This window comes from Delphinus delphis, chromosome 18 (genome assembly GCF_949987515.2).
Source record: "Delphinus delphis chromosome 18, mDelDel1.2, whole genome shotgun sequence".
Taxonomy (NCBI): Eukaryota; Metazoa; Chordata; class Mammalia; order Artiodactyla; family Delphinidae; genus Delphinus; species Delphinus delphis.
In genome coordinates, this window is record NC_082700.1 from 24,906,057 (window position 1) to 24,925,176 (window position 19,120).

The 19,120-nt window shown below is 42.1% G+C and overlaps 2 protein-coding genes across 12 annotated transcripts in view; one reads left to right on the forward strand and one right to left on the reverse strand.

The window, feature by feature from the left end:
• NAA16 (N-alpha-acetyltransferase 16, NatA auxiliary subunit) overlaps positions 1 to 5,028 on the reverse strand; it is a 79,639-nt gene extending 74,611 nt beyond the window's left edge. For all 9 annotated transcript variants that reach the window (XR_009516749.1, XR_009516750.1, XR_009516751.1 and 6 more), the window contains exons 1-2: positions 4,894 to 5,028; positions 1,025 to 1,109 (exon numbers count right to left, since the gene is read on the reverse strand). Coding sequence is in view for 6 of the 9 variants with exons in the window: in XM_059995524.1 (XP_059851507.1) it covers positions 1,025 to 1,109; positions 4,894 to 4,947 (139 nt within the window). In the remaining 3 variants the exon portion in view is untranslated. The remainder of the gene's footprint in view (positions 1 to 1,024; positions 1,110 to 4,893) is intronic.
• The window catches only part of MTRF1 (mitochondrial translation release factor 1), a 67,028-nt gene continuing 52,827 nt past the window's right edge, over positions 4,920 to 19,120 (forward strand). For all 3 annotated transcript variants that reach the window (XM_059995528.1, XM_059995531.1, XM_059995532.1), the window contains exon 1: positions 4,920 to 5,041. The gene's annotated coding sequence lies outside the window, so the exon portion shown is untranslated. The remainder of the gene's footprint in view (positions 5,042 to 19,120) is intronic.

The window sequence follows — 19,120 nt, forward strand, 5'->3', positions numbered from 1 at the left end:
AGAATATGTTGAAGGTAGTTAATCAAAGATTGTTTAGAATGAAATAATTCTCTGAATAATCCACAACAAGGGAATTAGACAAGAACAATGGTTTTCAAACTGATCTCTATGGACTATGGTTTTCAGAACGGGTGATCCAGCAGTCCAGGCCCCTATGACCAAACATCTTATTTTTTAATCTGTTTTTACATAATGAATTTCCCCACAAGCTCCCCTTTGGATAAGGGTTCCACTGCTAAACAGCTTGAAAACAAGCTTTAATTTCTAAAATTCTATGAAACTACTTCTTTCCATTTCCTTCAAAGAATGTTTGAAGTGTTATTAGAAAGCCGAGTAGGGTCAGTCTATTTTCCCAAAAAGATGGTCTCAATAATTACTCAAGTCTAATATTCAGAAACCCCAATCAGCTTTGCTCTGCTACAGGACCATAATTTACACGTCTAACCTGATCCATCCTTTTACCAAACACTGGTAACCAGTGAAAAAGGATGAGACAAGCAAATACAGACTTACTAACATCAGTGCTAGAAAAACAACCCAAGATAACACAATGGTAAATCAGTAGTATCTTATTTACATATGAAGGTTAGCAGATAGATAAAAAAAAAACATCTACCAAAAAATAAAATGCATTTGATTGTATCTTCATACTACTTTGGTGTTGCAAATATTGTTCTAATTTTACACACGAGAAATCAAGGGATAAACTTAAATTCTATTCAAAGTAACAAATGAAATCAGGTCTATAAAAATACAGGTATATATGCCAATTACTCACCAATATATCAACCAATCATTTCTCATCTAAAAGTAAAGACTGTAAATACACCTAAGCATAAAAGAAGTAATCTAGAATAAGAATGATATGAGGCATATCTGAAAACGTTAAACATTTATGCACTCTAATAGAGAACTACAAGGCCATGGAATCTGGGAAGTATTCTTCCCTCACAGTTGGGAATCCTATCCATCTGGTTTTAGAATTAGATTTCCCCAAAGTAATCTCTCATAGGTGAGATAATACCTCCATGTTCAGCAAATTTTGGATTTGAAAGAATCAACTTGCAAAACTTGAGGCCATTTTTGTATTGCTTCTGTTCATAACATTTCTGTAAAGAAATATGAACAAAAATTATTATATAAAATGAATACACATGTAGCAACTTTTCATTCCATTATATAAATTCTAAATTCAAGATCCAAAATTAGGTCTAAAACATATGTGATGGAAAGGTTTTGTATCAATTCGTATCAGTTATAACATGAAGTTTACCTCTGTAACCTACTCCTTGCCAAACTATTCTGGTATCTGAGTATTTTTACTTTTATAGAAGATAAAGAAAAAAACACCTTAATTGTCAACCAACACACTGCTACAGCTTTCTTTTATTCAAAATCCAAAAGCAAAAACATATGTGATAACACAGAAAAATACTAGAAACTGCATTAAAAGTCTTTGCTACTTCAAGAATGGAACCAAGGCATACACACAAAAAAATACTGCTATTTACTGAGCAACTACCACGTGTCTGTACAAAACTTGCTATAACTCAAAACAACTCCTTAAGGTAGGTGTCATGACCTCCAGCTTACAGATGCAGAAACTGAAATTTAAAAGTCCATTAGATTAATTTACAAGTGGTTCAGCTTAGTTGCAAACTCTCCTCTGACTCCAAGACTATGGTCTTTCCATCACTTGTAGTCTAAACAAGTGTAAGCAAATCTCTTACACTTGTATTAGACTAGGTTTATTTAGGAATAAACCCTCTTTATTCCTCAATGCCACCAGCCAGGCTAAGTAATCACGCCTGCCCTCCACAGCCATCAACCACCAGAACACCGCATCTTTAACTCAATCTTTCACTTACGTGGTTACGGGTTTTCTTTTTAGTACTCAGCGTGCCAAGCTCATCCTCACCTCAGGGCCTCTGCACTTGTGTTCCTTCCACCCCCTGCAATGTTGTTCCTCCCCACATCTTCCCATGGCTGATTCCCTACGATCAAGTTTTACATATCATCTACCTGACAACTCTAACAGTGCCAGCCTCTTACAGCACCCCCCAAAACACTCTATCATATTACTCTATTTTCTACACAGCGCTATCATTTCCTGACATTCTTACTCATTTTTGTACTTATTTAGTGTCTATCTTTCCCACCATACTGTAGGCTCCTGAGAACACGGATCTTGCCTACTTTAAACACTGCTGCATCCTCAGGTTCTAGACAAATAAGAACTGCTCAATACATAGTCAATATATACATTCAAGTTCAAAGCAAAACAGTACCAGCCAAGGAGGAGGAAGAGATTAATTCTTACCAACAGGGGTGGGATATGGAGAGGAGAATTAGAAAAGTATTCATAGAAAAACATCTTTATATTAAGGCTTCTTGATTGCCTATGGGGAAGAGAACTTAGTGGCTGGGAAAGAGGATTGGAAAACCTGAATTTTGAACCATGCGAATATATTACGTATTCCAAAAATATTTAAAAAAAAAAACAAACCAAAAAACAAGCAGAAGGAACTACTGGGGAAGAGGAAAAGAAGAGAAATATTATTTTTTTTCTGCCTTACCAAGTGATCTGGAAGTAATAATATCATACTACCAATAACAGTAATAGTAATAGTTAACACTTATTGGAAGCACTTACTATGTGTCTGGCACTGTTCTCATTTATTCCTTACTTAAATACCAGGAAAGCCTATGAGATGCACGTTATCTACTTTTTAGATGGAGAGACTGAGGCACAGTTACTGAGTTTACACAGCTACTGAGTTTACACAGCCAGTAAGTGTCAGAGCCACAATTCAAGCCCAGGTGGTCATCTCCAGTATCCGAGTACTCAGGTTAAAGAAAAGTCTTAAGTTCAGTAAGGAATATCTACTTAGTAGAAAAGATAGACTCTAGTTTCAACTTTGCTACTAACCAGACCAAGAACCTTAGATACTTAGTCATTTACCATCCCTGGGTTTGATTGTCTCATTTGTAAAAGAGGGTCTGCAATAGCTCCAAAATTCAACAAAACATAACGCTAACAGCCAATCTGGGGAATAAGATAGGCAGGTACAAGCCATGCAGAACATGTGATAAGCAACCTGGTGAATTTGGTATGGGTGTCTTTCAGTAAAATGATAATTTTTAAAGAATTACTGTTGGTGGCAAAGCATTTTGGTCCACCAACCAAACTTTAAAGAATAATTTTATTATAGACTTCTGTTTGCTATGGAATTTGTCATAGTAAAACTTTACCCACACTTATTGCCATTTGAGACAATCAAATCATTCACTTTTGCAGTATCCTCCTAAATTCATGTAACGTTATAATAAGCATTACATACCCAGATAAAAAATGTTTAGCACTTCCCAATTTATTTGGGGATAAAATTAACTCTGCAGTGGTCTTTACATTTTTTTATAACTAGAGTAATAATAAATCATATAATTGTTTTTCATTATGCTACTGATAACATGATTTGAACTAGAAAATATCCATACAGAGAGAAAATAAGTGTCTGTCATCTTTTAGGTATAATACCAAATGTCCTAAAATCCAACAATTTATAGATAATTTTTCATTAACATGTTTCAGTTCCCTTAGACCAAAAAAATAACAACAAAACACCCCACCCAAAAGGGGCAAAAAAGTTCACTTCTCCAATTCCACACTGCGAAAAATACAAGGGTATGAGAAAAATGAAAGTAAAATAAAGAAAAAATATATGCAAAGTCGAATGAAGCAATCTGCCACAATGCTTTAATTAGATTTATGTTTTTACACTCGTTTCTCATCATTTGCGCAACACTAAGCACCATATAAAATTAAGACAAAATTTTCATCCCATTTACTATGTAGCTTTTGTAACATTCTGAAGACTAAGTGTGACGTTTCTATTTGGCTTGAAACAGAACGGCTACTATGATTTTTTTTTATCTGCAATTGCTTATACTTTATTTTATATATAATAAAGGTAAGCAACAGCTAATGGTCATATAACCAACACAAGCTCTGATTAATAAATTCACCCTTAAAATCTAAACGCTGGTTTTCAGATGAAAGACAATCAGTCTCCAGTGTCTACTGAGAAAAGCAAAGGCATGTTGCCCCTCCTCCCTGGAAAACCATTAAGGTACCAGGACGGTGACATATAACCCACAGAAAACTCCCCTCTCCACCCGGCAGCCGTCATCATTACGGGACCATTATTCAGGTTTCTGCTCGGAATCAAAGTAAATGCACCCCTCAAGTGCAATACCAGCCAGTCCGCGCGGCTTTAACCACTTACAGGGCCTGTACGAGTTAAAAACAATCAGAGCTATGTTCGGCTTTTGAACTTAGAAATGCACTTCGAGTCACGTACTTCCCAAAGAGGCTTAGTACGACACACCAAAAATAGGCAAACTCTCTACCAACGGGAGGATGAGTCTCCGGGGTTTTAGTTTCCCGTAACCGGTATAAATCGGATCCCATCCCATTACAGGATCGCTCCCGCTTTCAAAGGTGTCGAGGTGCGCTGTGCAATAGATTCCACGTAAGGCAGTGAACGAACACCTGGACGCAGGGATGCTGGCAAAAGTAACTGGGGTGGACCGGGGGGAGGAGGTCGCGAGGCCGGCCGCCAGGCGCCGCAGAGGGCACGGGCCACTCCCGGCCGGCGCGCCCAGGCCCAGGGTGACTGCGGCGGGAAGATTCTGGAAGGAGCGGCCGCGGAGGGAGGGAGGAGAGCGGGGTGGCGGGCCCTGCGAGGCAGGGGTAGGGCCGTGCGGGTTCGCGCACAAACAAAGAACCCAGGGGGGCCGGGCCCAGCCGCGCAGGCGCCATCGCCGCCAGACAGCTCGCCGCGCCGGGTCCGGGGCTGCCAGGGGTGGGCGGCGCAGCCACTGGCCACTTACCAAGATGCGTTTGAAGAGGTTGCTCTCCTTTGGCGGCAGCTGCACGTTCGGCATCGCGGCTGGAGAGGAGGCTGGGTGCCCGCGCGCTCCGTTTCGCGAGATGGGCACCGGGACGAGCCGCGGCTAAGAGTCGTGCTGCGGGCGACGGGTCAGTTCATACTTGGGGCTGAGCAGCCTGGGCAGAGCTGCCGAGCAGGGCTGGCAATGGAAAAGGAAGCCGGTCTGGGTAGGATACCCTTCAGCCCCAGCCTTGCTTTGGGGTAAGCGGCGGCGGCTCCCGTACGGGGCAAGATGGCAGCTAGGACCCGCCCCCCTCGAGCGAGGCGGCGTGCGCATGCGCAGGGCGCCCCGCGGCGAGGAACTGGGGCCCTGTGTCAGGCGGTCGCTTCTGTCACCTGCACCGAGGCTCCGGGTAGGGAGCTTGCACCGTAGCCGTTCGTAAGTCGCTGCCTTGTACTGTGCTTTGGTTGTTAGGCTTCTGGCCCAAGATAATGTTAGTTATATCAGAATCTGACTTTTTTGATTTCTCTCCAGTCAGGAATTTAAACAGTGCTGGACACAAAGTAAATTTCTTGATGTAGGACGAACTTGTTTTCCTTATTTTCTCCCTCGACTTAGTCTTTGAGAGAAGCCTTTTCTCTCCAGGGCAGAGCAAAGAAGTATTGACAACGTACGTGAGGTCACTGGGCAGGACTTGAAAAGGGCTAATGTGAAAGCACGTTTGAAATGTCAGAGAAAAATATTCTCAGCAGTTTTGAACACCTAACATTGTCAGTGAGAATTACGGTGGTTTTATGGGGCGCCTGATTCCCCAGGTCTACCTACGCTTTCTCCTCAGGTGGTTCTCCTTTATACAAGCCCTATAATAATGAAAGAAAAAAGATTCAAACCCAGGATCTTCCAACTCTGAGGCGCTTTCTACCATACATGAAAGGCAGCATAGTGACAGAAATGTGTGAGTCTAGAAAGATCTGGACATACATTGTTGACAAGAATAGCCGTACATACGGTGTAGGTTTAATATTAAGGTATATGTAAATATTAGGTACATAAACTTATACATGTTCTGGATCTTCATTTGTGCATGTTTGTGAGACTACAGGGTAATTGATGCATAGTTGCATTTAATGGGCTGTAATCAGAACTGGGTCGGGCTTACTTGATTTTTTTTCCCTGTAGCCTGAGTTGGTCGGAGATGGGAGAAAGTATCACCTCAGTCTTTTTTTTGGCCCCTCTGCAGGGTTTGCCAGATACTAGTTCCCCGGCCATGGATCAGACGCGCACCCTCAGCAGTGAAAGTGCAGAGTCCTAACCACTGGACTGACAGGGAATTACCTCACTTTTAAAATAAGGAAGGGACTGTTATTAAAACGGGGGAGGTCCAGAAGGGCCTATGTGTTCTAGACAGAAACTAGGCTCCACAAGCTATTAGAGGAAGTAGGCAAAGAGGGCTTCATGGGAAGCTTGGCTGAGTGGCACCTGAGCTGGTGGTGGTCTCCTAGACCAGGGGTCCCCAACCCCCGGGCCACAGACCGGTAACAGTCCGTTTCCTATTAGGAACCTGGCTGCACAGCAGGAGGTGAGCGGCAGGTGAGTGAAGCTTCATCTGTGTTTACAGCCGGGCCTTATTGCTCCCATTGCCGCCTGAGCTCCATCAGCGGCCGCATTAGATTCTTATAGGAGGGCAAACCCTACTGTGAAATGCGCATGCGAGGGATCTAGGCTTCACCCTCCTTGATGAGAATCTGATGCCTGATGATCTGAGGTGGAGCTGAGGCAGTGATGCTAGCGCTGGGGAGCGGCTGCAAATACAGATTATCCTTAGCAGAGAGGTTTGGCTGCACAGAGACCACAATAAATCAGTTGCTTGCAGACTCATATCAAAACCCTATCAGTGAGTGGCAAGTGACAATTAAGCTGCATCTTACAGAGTAGACTGGACATAAGCAGCACACTTCGGGTGTCACTGTCTCCCATCACCCCCAGATGGGACCATCGCTCAAGCCACTCTGCCTCACCTCAATGCCGACTTCAAAATGACAAGTTGAAAAAAGAGTGCACGCACACCTCGTTTGTCTACAGTGGGATGCGGGGGGGCGGGGTGAAGGGAGAGGTGGGGAATTGAAAAGAATGCCAATATCGTAGCTGGTAGTTGTCAGCCTGAACCTTAGAGTGTCTAAAAGACGTGATGCGCACACAGTGAGAAAGCCTGGATTAGCCCATGGCTGTAATTTTTTGTTTTTGTTTTTGTTGTTTTGTGCGGTACGCGGGCCTCTCACTGTTGTGGCCTCTCCCGTTGCGGAGCACAGGCTCTGGACGCGCAGGCTCAGCGGCCATGGCTCACGGGCGCAGCCGCTCCGCGTCATGTGCGATCCTCCCAGACCGGGGCACGAACCCGTGTGCCCTGCATCGGCAGGCGGACTCCCAACCACTGCGCCACCAGGGAAGCCCTATGGCTGTAATTTTATCACTGACTTCCTGTTTAGTCTGGAGCAAATCTTATTTCCACCTTTCAACAGAAAATGGGGTTATAATAACATTATGGTAATCTTGCACACCAGGGTTACGTGAATGTAATGCTTAGTCATTCCTAAGCCCTTAGAAAAAAAAACAAATGCACTGTAAATCTGAACTCGTTGTCTCTCAAGAAGAATGCTGAAGCCCCACTGAGGGCCTCTACCCAGATGTTCTCTCCTGGTGCTTCAGGCGGGGTGGACCTCCTTTAGAATCATGCACATGGTAAAATAACAGTAGCAACACCTGTGAAGACCTGAACAGTTCCTGGAGCACTTTTACATACGGGATATGGGCCAGTGATTCTCCTGCAAAGTCTCGTAGAGCCAAGGAGAAAAGAATCTAGAAAAGGATGGTCTCCACCCCATATACATAGCATATCTTACAAAGCCAGCTGACAGGGTAAAATCAAGTCATTTGCTGCTATTCCCACCACCAAAGGGATGGAAAAGAGCTCATCAGATTGCATAATGTTTCTGCTCACTTCTCCCTTCCGTGCTCTTGTTTCAGAAAGGAGGGTACTTCATTCCTCCCTGGGAGCTCTTGATCCCATCTCCTTTTGCTTTTCCTGAACTTTCATTCATCGGTTATTCCCCCCACTATTTGCATTTTCTCCCTCCTTATGTAGTTTATATTCTATGGGAGGAGGCGGAGAAAAAACACATAAAGAAACAAGATTATTCCAGACTGTGGGAGGTCCTGGGAAGGAAATAAAACAAGGTCATGTGAGGGCAATGGGGGTTGAGGAGAGAACAAATGTGTTTAAATACGCGAAATACTTCAGGTACTCAGGAATGATCTAGAACAGCTTCTGGAGACGTGATAACATGAACAGAGACCTAAAGGATGAGAAGAGAATTAACAAGATGAGAAATTGGAACATCACTTTCCAGTGAAAGGGAACCACGTGCATGATTAAAAGAGTCGGGAACTCTTTTAATGATTAAAAGATTAATCATTAAAACATGATTAAAAGAGTCACGTTAACATGATTAAAAGAACATGATTAAAAGAGTCAGGTTATGATTAAAAGAGTCAGGTTAAGAACTACAGGTTCAAGGAGGTGGCTGGGGGGTCATGCAGGGAGGAAGATGGTACAGTTCAGTTGAAACTGTAGCCCACGTTGTCTTCGGTTTGTCATCTTAGGCAATGTGGTTTGGTTTGGTTTCATCCTAAACTCAGTGAGGGAGCCATTGAAGCATTTGAAGCAGGAAAGTTTCATGATCTGATTTATTTTTTTAAAAGGTCACTCTGAAAGAGATAATGGGGTTTCTTCTAGGAAAGTGCAATTCTAATCTAATCCTTCTTAAGACTTGGCTTCTGCCTCTTTTGAAAATGTTCTCTGAAATCTCACCAATTCATTTGTTCAGTACTTAGTTATGGAGCACAATGTGACAGTCTTCTGACAAACAAAACTAGCTGCCCTTATGAAGCTCACATGTTAAGGATTGCCTAGTGGCCAAATCCAAAGATTTTTTTCAGTTCACAGTTTCCTTAATTTCTCTGTAGCATTTCACACAGTGGATCACCATCCTTGACTTTTTCTGCCTTCAGTCACCAAGCCCCAGCGGAATCCTGGGTTTCTGCCTGTCTCTCCTCCTAGTCATTCTCTGGGTCCTCCATCATCTCCTCCTCTTTCTTTATTTTTTTAAATTAATTTATTTTATTTATTTAGTTTTGGCTGTGTTGGGTCCTCGTTGCTGCACACAGGCTTTCTCTAGTTGTGGCGAGCGGGAGCTACTCTTCGTTGTGGTGCATGGACTTCTCATTGTGGTGGCTTGTCTTGTTGCGGAGCACGGCCTCTAGGTGCATGGGCTTCAATAGTTGTGGCACACGGGCTCAGTAGTTGTGGTTCGCAGGCTCTAGAGCACGGGCTCAGTAGTTGTGGCACATGGGCTTAGTTGCTCCGCTGCATTTGAGATCTTCCCGGACCAGGGCTCAAACCCGAGTCCCTGCATTGGGAGGCGGATTCTTAACCACTGTGCCAGCAGGGAAGCCCCTTCTCCTCTTTCTAAATGTTGGTTGTCTAGACAACTTGACTTTCTCTTTCAACAGCAGCAATAAAACCTGTTCATCAAGCACCTGCTGCTCAGCAGCAAGATGAAATTAATAATTCTCCTGCCCCCATAGCCTCCATTATTAACACCAAGCAGATTACAAATCTGTCTCCAGTTTCAAACCCTCTTGATCTCTTAGCCTTCATGCCCACTTGTTTGTTAAATATCTCCACCTGGATGTCTCATAAACATTTTCTACTTGAACAGTAAAAATAAAACTTATTGAGGCTTCCCTGGTGGCACAGTGGTTAAGAATCTGCCTCCCAGTGCAGGGGACACGGGTTCGAGCCCTGGTCCAGGAAGATCCCACATGCCGCGGAGCAACTAAGCCCTGCGCTACAACTACTGAGCCTGCACTCTAGAGCCCGCCAGCCACAACTACTGGGCCCACATGCCACAACTACAGAAGACTGCGTGCCTAGAGCCTGTGCTCTGCAACAAGAGAAGCCACTGTAATGAGAAGCCCGCACACGGCAACAAATAGTAGCCCCTGCTCACTGCAACTAGAGAAAGCCCAAGCACAGCAATGAAGAGCCAACTCAGCCAAACATAAATAAATTTATTTTAAAAATAAAAACAAAAAATAAAATAAAATAAAATAAAACTTATCATCTTTCCATCAAGCCAGCTCAAGTCCTGACTTTGTAACAGGGAAGAACCTTTGTATTCTATTGCAAGTTATTCACTAAAGGGATGTTGCCTATAAGCTTAAATTATACATAATAGCCCATCTCTGGGAGCCCTGCCTCCCAGGTAATGAGCATTATGCTAAAATACCTTTGTTTAGCTCACAGGAAGCATCCTAACTAGGCCCACCTGTGAATGACTGCAGGGAGGAAGAAATTAACACATCCCCTCTGGAGGCTGATGGGAACCAGGAAATGTTTGACTTTACTCCCTCCCCTTTATGTATAAAAGAAGCCTGAATTCTAACTCAGGCAAGATGGTTCTTTGGGACACGAGTCCACCATGTTCTCAGTCTGCCAGCTTTCCAAATAAAGTCACTATTCCTTGCCCCAACATCTGGTCTCTGATTTATTGGTCTGTCATGTGGCAAGCAGTATGAACTTGGACTAAGTAACAACTTCTCTATTATTGTTAATGACACCACTTCTGTAGTTAAAATTTTCTGATCAGTTTTGACTCCCCTTTATTATCCTCCACATTCAAGTTGCCTAGTCCTTTAAATTCTAGGTCTGTCACGTTTCTCCCTTTCCTCCTTGCCTTCCATTCCCACTCCAGCTTAACATTAAATATTGCAAAAACCTCATAATTGCAAAACCCAGTAACCTCATAACTCTTTCAGGCTCTCTCCCCACCATTTCATTATGCACATCGCTCTAGATTTGTCTTTTCTATCTAGACTCAGTGTATAAAAACTTTCAGTGACCACCCATTGTCTAGAACTCAGTCTATTCTCAGATTTTTCTTTCACTTTGCTCCCACAATTACCTTATATAGCAGCGGAACCAGTGGGTACATCAGGTCCAGTATTTTCTAAACTCCATACTTTCGCTCAACCTGATAGTTTTATGAGATTGTTCTCCCAATACCCTAATCTTTATCTTCGTAAGTTCTTCATCTCAAATGGCATGACTTTCATAAGATCTTCCCAAGTCTTCCCAGTAGATCTAATCTCTCTCTTCTCTGTATTCACGTAGCACTTTGTCCTTCTTTTATGCCTTTAGTCTTAGTGTGTTTTATGTTTTATAAATTGTAAATTGTTCGAAAACAGTGGTTCTCAACCTTGTCTGCACTTTTGTATCATCTAAGGAGCTTAAAAATCTACTGATGCCTGAGTCCTACCTCCATAAATTCTGACTTAATTGGGGCGGGGTGGAGATGGGGCATTTCAGATCTTCTCGGGTGGCTGTAATGTGCAACCAGAGTTGAGAACCACTGTTTCAAGGCATTTCATCAAAATCCAGGCTTAAACATGCCACCGTTCCTCTTGAGGTTGAATTTAGATAAGGCACATAAACAAAAAAACCCTCACCACCAAGATTCAATTTGGAACCCTAGGCAAAAGCCGCAAATTGCAGATAGGACCACAGATAGGGAAAGTGACCTAGAATTAGCACCCTTCAAAGACTCTGGATCTGCGCAGAAACAACTTTACCCAAGAGTTCCCTCAAAACTCTCAACAGATTCACGCCCTCCAGTCCTCTCACTTCTGTTGTATTCTTGTTTGTCTGTCTCTCTGCTTTCTTTCCAAACTCATCCTCCTACTGCTCCTTTCTATGCCACACCTTGCTGTTCGGCTTTATCCTCAACCCTTTCACTGAGCATTCTCTTCCTCCCTACCTTCATTGATATCCAGACCTTCATCAGGGACATTGTCTCTCGTTTTGCATCTTCCTCTGCTTATATACCGTAGGAGTTCATGAGGGAAAAATCAGCACTTTTTTCCCCATCCCACTGCCCCCCCCCAAATCATAATACTTCACCTTCATTTAAGGACAGGATCCTTGAGTCTATACTCACCAGCTTTGTTGTTCTCTTCTCCTCTTCCTCTTGGTCACTATCCTTCATTTGTTCATTTGCCAAGTGACAATAGTTGTCATTTCAACTTCACTCCTAGCGTCCATCTACTATGATTCCAGTAACTATATGTATGATTTAAAACCCTAGCCTTGGATAAATAACCTGTGGTGCATTTAGACAATAGAATATTATTTAGTACTAAAAAGAAATGAGCTATCAAGCCATGAAAGGACATCAAAGAATCTTAAATGTATATCACTAAGTGAAAGAAGCCAATCTGAAAAGGCTGCATACTGTATGATTCCAACTATATGACTTTCTAGGAAAGACAAAACTATGGAGACAGTAAAAAGATCAGTGATTGCCAAGGGTTAGGGGGAGGAAGGGATGACTAGGTGAAGCACAGAGGGTTTTTAGGGCAGTGAAAGTATTCTGTGTGATACTATAGTGGTGGCTACACATCATTATACACTTGTCAAAACCTATAGGGTATACAGCACCAAGAGTGAACCCTAATGTAAACTATGGACTGTGGGTGATAATGAGGTGTCAATGTAGGTTCATCAGTTGTAGCAAATGTATTGCTCTGGTGGGAGATATTGACAATGGAAGAGGCTATGCCTATGTGGGGACAGGGGGTTTCCATAGGGGAAATCTCTGTACCTTCAGCTTAATTTTTCTGTGAACCTAAAACTGCTCTAAAAAATACAATCCGTTTTTTAAAACATCCCTAGCCTTACAGTTCCCTGGTTTCATCTACAAAGACCTTCACCTTCTACACTATTTTAGCTACCCACTCCCATGGCCAAATTTAGAATCAGCAAGACCTGCCCCTCCTCTTAAATCATAAATTCTGGCAATCTACTACCTTATATTTTATTTTATTTCATTTCATTTCATTTTACCACGCCTCACAGCATGCGGCATCTCAGTTCCCTGACCAGGGATCGAACCTGTGCCCCCTGTAGTGGAAGTGCAGAGTCTTAAGCACTGGACCATCAGGGAAGTCCCTTAAATTATTTTTAAATGAGAAGAGATTTGCCAATATCCTTTTAACTCCAAGGAAACTTGTTTCAACAGGCATAACTCCCTGTTATTGAAGATGAGATGCCAGCTTCTGGGATTAGTAGCCTGGCAGGGTGACACTAAGAGAAGCCTTTTTGCCATTGCACTGAGGTTCCAGCATCCTGCCTCCAGCATGAGCCCAAGGGCTGTTGCTCTCATAGGGTTGTTCTGTGTACATCTATCATTTCTAATGCTAGTGACTTCAATCAGATTCTTTGAGGGACAATTCATGTTCTAATGACAATCTCCTATCTTTTCTTCCACAAGCATTTGCTGATTCCTTAATAAGAGGCTTTCACTCTTCAAGATGCAGGGGATCACACTGTTTTCTCCTTATCTGTTCACTCATTCAACCCCCATTTGTGGAATGCCCTTCAGCACCCATCACTTTTCTTCTTTCTTCCCCTCTCAGCAAAAACAGTGCCTTCTGGACTTCCCTGGTGGTCCAGTGGTTAAGAATCCACCTTCCAGTGCAGGGGACACGGGTTCAATCCCTGGTCTGGGAGCTAAGATCCCACAGGCAGTGGGGCAAGTAAGCCCGCAGGCTGCAACTACTGAGCCCACGCACCACAACTAGAGAGCCTGCACACTGCAACTACTGAGCCTGTGTGCTCTGGAGCCTGCACGCCACAACTAGAGAGAAGCCCGTGTGCCACAACTAGAGAGAAGCCCACTCACCTCAGCGAAAGATCCTGCGTACTGCAACTAAGACCCAACGCAGCCAAAAAATAAATAAATAAATATTAAAACAAAAACAACAGTGCCTTCTGGCCTTTGCAGAATTAATTCCTCCAACAGTGCTTAGGAGGGAATACATTTCTACCTTCTTTGGAGACTTTACTTCTCTCTCCTTATTCTCCCTTCTCTTCTCAATTACAGTAATCATTTAATAATAACTGTTATTGGGGGGCTTCCCTGGTGGCGCGGTGGTTGAGGGTCCGCCTGCCGATGCAGGGGACACGGGTTCGTGCCCCAGTCCGGGAAGATCCCACATGCCGCGGAGCGGCTGGGCCCATGAGCCATGGCCGCTGAGCCTGCGCGTCCGGAGCCTGTGCTCCGCAACGGGAGAGGCCACAACAGGGAGAGGCCCGCGTACCGCAAAAAAAAATAAATAATAATAACTTATTGAGCACATACCCTGTACCAGACACTATGTATAATTTGCTATTTCTTATTTAATCCTCATGAAAACACCATGAGAAAAATACTGTTATCCCCCTTTTACAAATGAGAACTGAAGCTTAAAAAAAGTAAATTTATACCCAATTATGAAACTAAGTAACGGCCATCTCACCAAAGTTCATGCCTGTAGCTACTATGCTAAACTGCTTTTCATAGCATACTAATGAGTTTCCATAGATCCTTAGCCAGCCTCATGCAGTTTATTTTTTGCATTAATTTCCAAGGGAAAAATCTGTATTAATGGGAATCTGCATTAATTTTCTATCAGTGCCGTAACAAATTGCCACAAATTATGTCTTAAAGCAACACAGATTTATTATCTCACAGTTTTGGCCGTCAGAAGTCAGAAATGTGTCTGCAGGACCATGTTCCTTTTGGAGGCTCTAAGAGAGAATTTATTTCCTTGCTTTTACCAGCTTCTCCAGACCCCCTGCATTTCTGGGCTCATGGCTCTTTCTTCCATCTTCAAAGCCAACAGCAAAGCATCTCCTCTACTCACTGACCTCTGCTTCCTCTTCACATCTTCTCTCTGACTCTAACTCTACTGCTTCTCTCTTATAAGGACCCTTGTTATCACACTGGGCCCAGGAAGATAACGCAGGATCATCTCCCCATCTTAATATATTTAATCACATCTGCAAAATCTCTTTTTGCCATATAAGGTAACATAGTCACAGATCCCGGTGATTAGAGTGTTACACACATTCAGCCTACTACATGATCTTTGTAAAATACAAATCTAATGATGCTTTTTACAAAGTATTAATTAATTTATTTATTTTGGCTGCTCCGGGTCTTAGTTGCAGCACTTGGGGTCTTTGTTGTGGCCTGTTCAGTTGCAGCATGCGGACTTCTTATTTGTGGCAAGTGCAATCTTAGTTGTGGCATGCACGTGGGAGCTAGTTCTCAGACCAGGGATAGAACCCAGGCCCCCTGCATTGGGAGCTCAGAGTCTTACCCACTGGCCCACCAGGGAAGTCCCTAATGATGCTTATTGCTTAAATTTCTTCCATGGCTTCCAGGAGAAAGCTGAGCCTCTTTACCTGAGAATGTGAAGCCCTTTATGATCTAGTTCCTGCCTATCTCTTGAAATTTCCCAGATTCTCAGTGTGTATCTGCGATGCCCTTCCTATCTGTGCCTAGCTCAGTTCTACTTGTCCTTCGGAATTCAGATTAAGGGTCAGCTTCTCCCAGAAGCCATCCCTGTCCCTGACCCTGATATGGCTACCTCTCCTCTACACTCTCGAAACACTCACTACTCACCTCTAATATAGTGCTCATCGTACTGTGTTGAAGTCACTAACTTACTCGTCTATTTCCTCCATTAGACTGAAGTCCCTCTGGATCAGACACCATGTCTTATTTAACTGTGCATTCCCTGTGTTTTACAGTTGTTGCTCAAAAATATCTTTGCTGAATTAATCTTCTTCCTGTAGCACATAGCATAATATCTTATGTATAGTGCAGAGTCAAAAACATATTTGCTAAATTGAGCTATAGTTGTTTTCACCTCCTCAGGAATAGGAAAGTAATATATCATCCTCTGCCAAAAAGATTCAGAATTGGGGACTTGTATCTTGCTCCCCAGAACCGTAAAATGAAGTGTGAATAATAAATTGCTAAGTATAATACAAGGAAAGATTCAGCAATATTACAAGAATTGTAATTGAGATTATATGAGAGCTTAAATGGAGGACTATGATAGGTGGATGAGCTGATCTATCAAAGACACTGACAGCTGGAATGGAGTCTGTTTTCCTCACCATTGAACCCCTAGCACTTAGCAGAGCGCTTGGCACATGGTAGATATTCAGAAAATACTGATTTGTTGAAGATAATTTCAATGAATTGCACTCCAGGCAGAGGAATTAGTATTGTTAAGAAAAATTGGGAGACGCTGAAATAGGCAAAGAGATTATAAGACCTCCTGTTGAATTGTGTTTTTTCATTGTCTTTGAGCTATTTTACAACTCTTTTATGTTGTAGAAAACTGCTAACAATGTACATGATTCTTTTACTGAGATTGCCCTTTTTAAAAAAATTACTTAATTAATTAATTTATTTTTGGCTGCGTTGGGTCTTCATGGCTGCGGGGCAGGCTTTCTTTAGTTGCGGCGAGCGGGGGCTACTCTTCGTTGCAGTGCGCAGACTTCTCATTGCGGTGGCTTCTCTTGTTGCCTAGCACAGGCTATAGGCGCGTGGGCTTCAGTAGATGTGGCTCGCAGGCTTTAGAGCGCAGGCTAAGTAGTTGTGGCACTGGGGTTTAGTTGCTCCTCGGCATGTGGGATCTTCTCGGAACAGGGCTCAAACCCTTGTCCCCTGGATTGGCAGGCGGATTCTTAACCACTGCGCCACCAGAGAAGCCCTGCACATGATTCTTTTCCCTAGAAATGCAAATTTGTATAACTGAGATGCAAGTGGTTATGTCTTGCGTGTACTGACCAGTTTTTCATCTTTTAAACAAATTCATTTCAGCATTCCTTATGGTGTATTTATGTTTTCTCTTTAGATTTTGTTTAACAAATTATAACATCCCTCATTAATTAATAATTTTTAAAAAATTGACAGTTGTACATTTCATATTTATACAAAAGTAATAATCTTACCTTTAAAAATATCTTTTAGGGCTTCCCTGGTGGCGCAGTGGTTGAGAGTCCACCTGTTAATGCAGGGGACACGGGTGCGTGCCCCGGTCCGGGAAGATCCCACATGCCGCGGAGCAGCTGGGCCCGTGAGCCATGGCCGCTGAGCCTGTGCGTCCGGAGCCTGTGCTCCGCAGCGGGAGAGGCCACAACAGTGAGAGGCCCGCGTACTGCAAAAAAAAAAAATATATATATATATATATATATATTTATATATATCTTTTAGCAATATGAACAAAAATGCCAAGTTTGAAGATGTGTTTTGGAAGAAATAAGGAGTTATCTGGTTGAGCTGAAACATGAGGACATGAGGTTCTTGGAGGATATCATGAGAGATGAAAAGAGGCTAGCTAGATTGGAGTCAGATCTTGGAGAGCTGGGAGAACGATGTGCAAGTTAATGAGAGAGTACGGGCAGCAGAATCAAGGTCACAGTGCAACCCAGCCTTTTTGGTTCAAATCCCTTTGGCCACTCTTCATCTGTCTGTTGGGCACAATCTTGAGCAAGTCACCTAGCCATGCTGTGCCTCAGCAATTCGTAGGGTTGTTGGGAAGATTGAGTGAGTTAGTTAAATGTTAAAAATTTAGAGCACTACCTGGTAAAGAATAAGTACTCAGTGAATGTTAACTACTATATTATTGTTACAGTTCACAGTTCTTTACCTGAAATACTTGGACCAGATGTTTTCGAACTTCAGGATGCTTTGGATTTAGAAAGGAAATGCATATACCATACATTATAACACTTTCAGCGGGATCTGGAGCAGCAGCCTGTAATCTAACAAACAAATATTTCTTTTTTTAATTAAATCAAATTAAATTTTATTTTTTATTGAAGTATAGTTGATTTACAATGTTGTGTTAGTTTCAGGTGTACAGCAAAGTGATTCAGACATATATTCTTTTTCAGATTCTTTTCCCTTGTAGGTTATTAGAAAATACTGAATATAGTTTCCTGTGTTATACAATAGGTCCTTGTTGGTTATCTATTTTATATACAGTAGTGTGTACATGTTAATCCTAAATTCCTAGTTTATCCCTCCCCCCATGAATAAATATTTCTTCATTAAAAATACGAATATTTATTCTAAGTGGGATAAATACAGATATAAATAGCCTCACTTCAGTCTCAGTTGGTATACCTGCCAAACTGGGTTTGGGTTAGGGCAGGTTTGGCCATCAAATAAGTTACCAAAAACCCTTCAGTTTTCAGAGATTTTCTGATGTTTGCATTGAAAACAAGGTTTTTCAGAGCTTTGGGGATATGAGAATTGCAGAGAATTGCCATATTACTAAAGTAAAAAAAAAAGATAAGATTGAAATAGAATTTGGAAATCCTGGATATTGTTCAGAAAGCAAAATTTTGAATTTGATCACTTCTCCACTTTGGCAAAGTTTTAATTTTTTCTTTTAAAAATTTCAAAGCAAGGGCAACAAATAGTTGATGAGGAAAAGTTTCTCTTTATAGAGATTCCAAATAATAAATGAAGTCAGAGGACTTCCCTCGTGGCGCAGTGGTTGACTCCACGCTCACAATGCAGGGAGCCCAGGTTTCATCCTTGGTCAGGGAACCAGATCCCACATGCATGCCGCAACTAAGAGTTTGCATGCCGCAACTAAGGAGCCTGCGAGCCGCGACTAAGTCCCGGCACAACCAAATAAATAAATAAATAAGTGAAGTCAGAATGATAAAATATCACCATTTTGCAACTTCTAATGGAATAATGGATCTAGGCAATCAAGAGCTTCTAGTATTTTAAAAAATCACAACTAAATATTTTGCATCTTCCTTTGTAAGTATCTAACCCACCTATGAATTAGTTTTGAAAAAAAAAAAAAGTAAATATGACTCTGTTCAAGCTTCCAGACCAGTTTATAGGAAATACAGGAAACAAAGGAACATGATAAACACCACAACACGAGTCTAGAAAAATCTAGACTGTGTGAAACTCCTCAAGGCCAAAGATCTGGTCTCTTCAACAAATATATTGCAAATAAAAAAAATTAAAAAGAGGGGGGATCCTGTAGATTAAAACAAACCAAGTATTATACATAGAAACAAATTGCAATGCATGGACCTTATTTGAATCTTGATATGAACAAGCAAACTGCCTCCCCCCGCCAAAAAAGAAAAAGACAAAAAATCTGGCACAATCAGGGAAATTTAAATACTGACTAGATATTTGATAATATTAAGAGCTATTTTTAATTTTTAGGAGTGATCATATATTTTAAAAGTCTTTATCTTCTGGAGATGTATACAAAAATATTTACAGATGAAGAG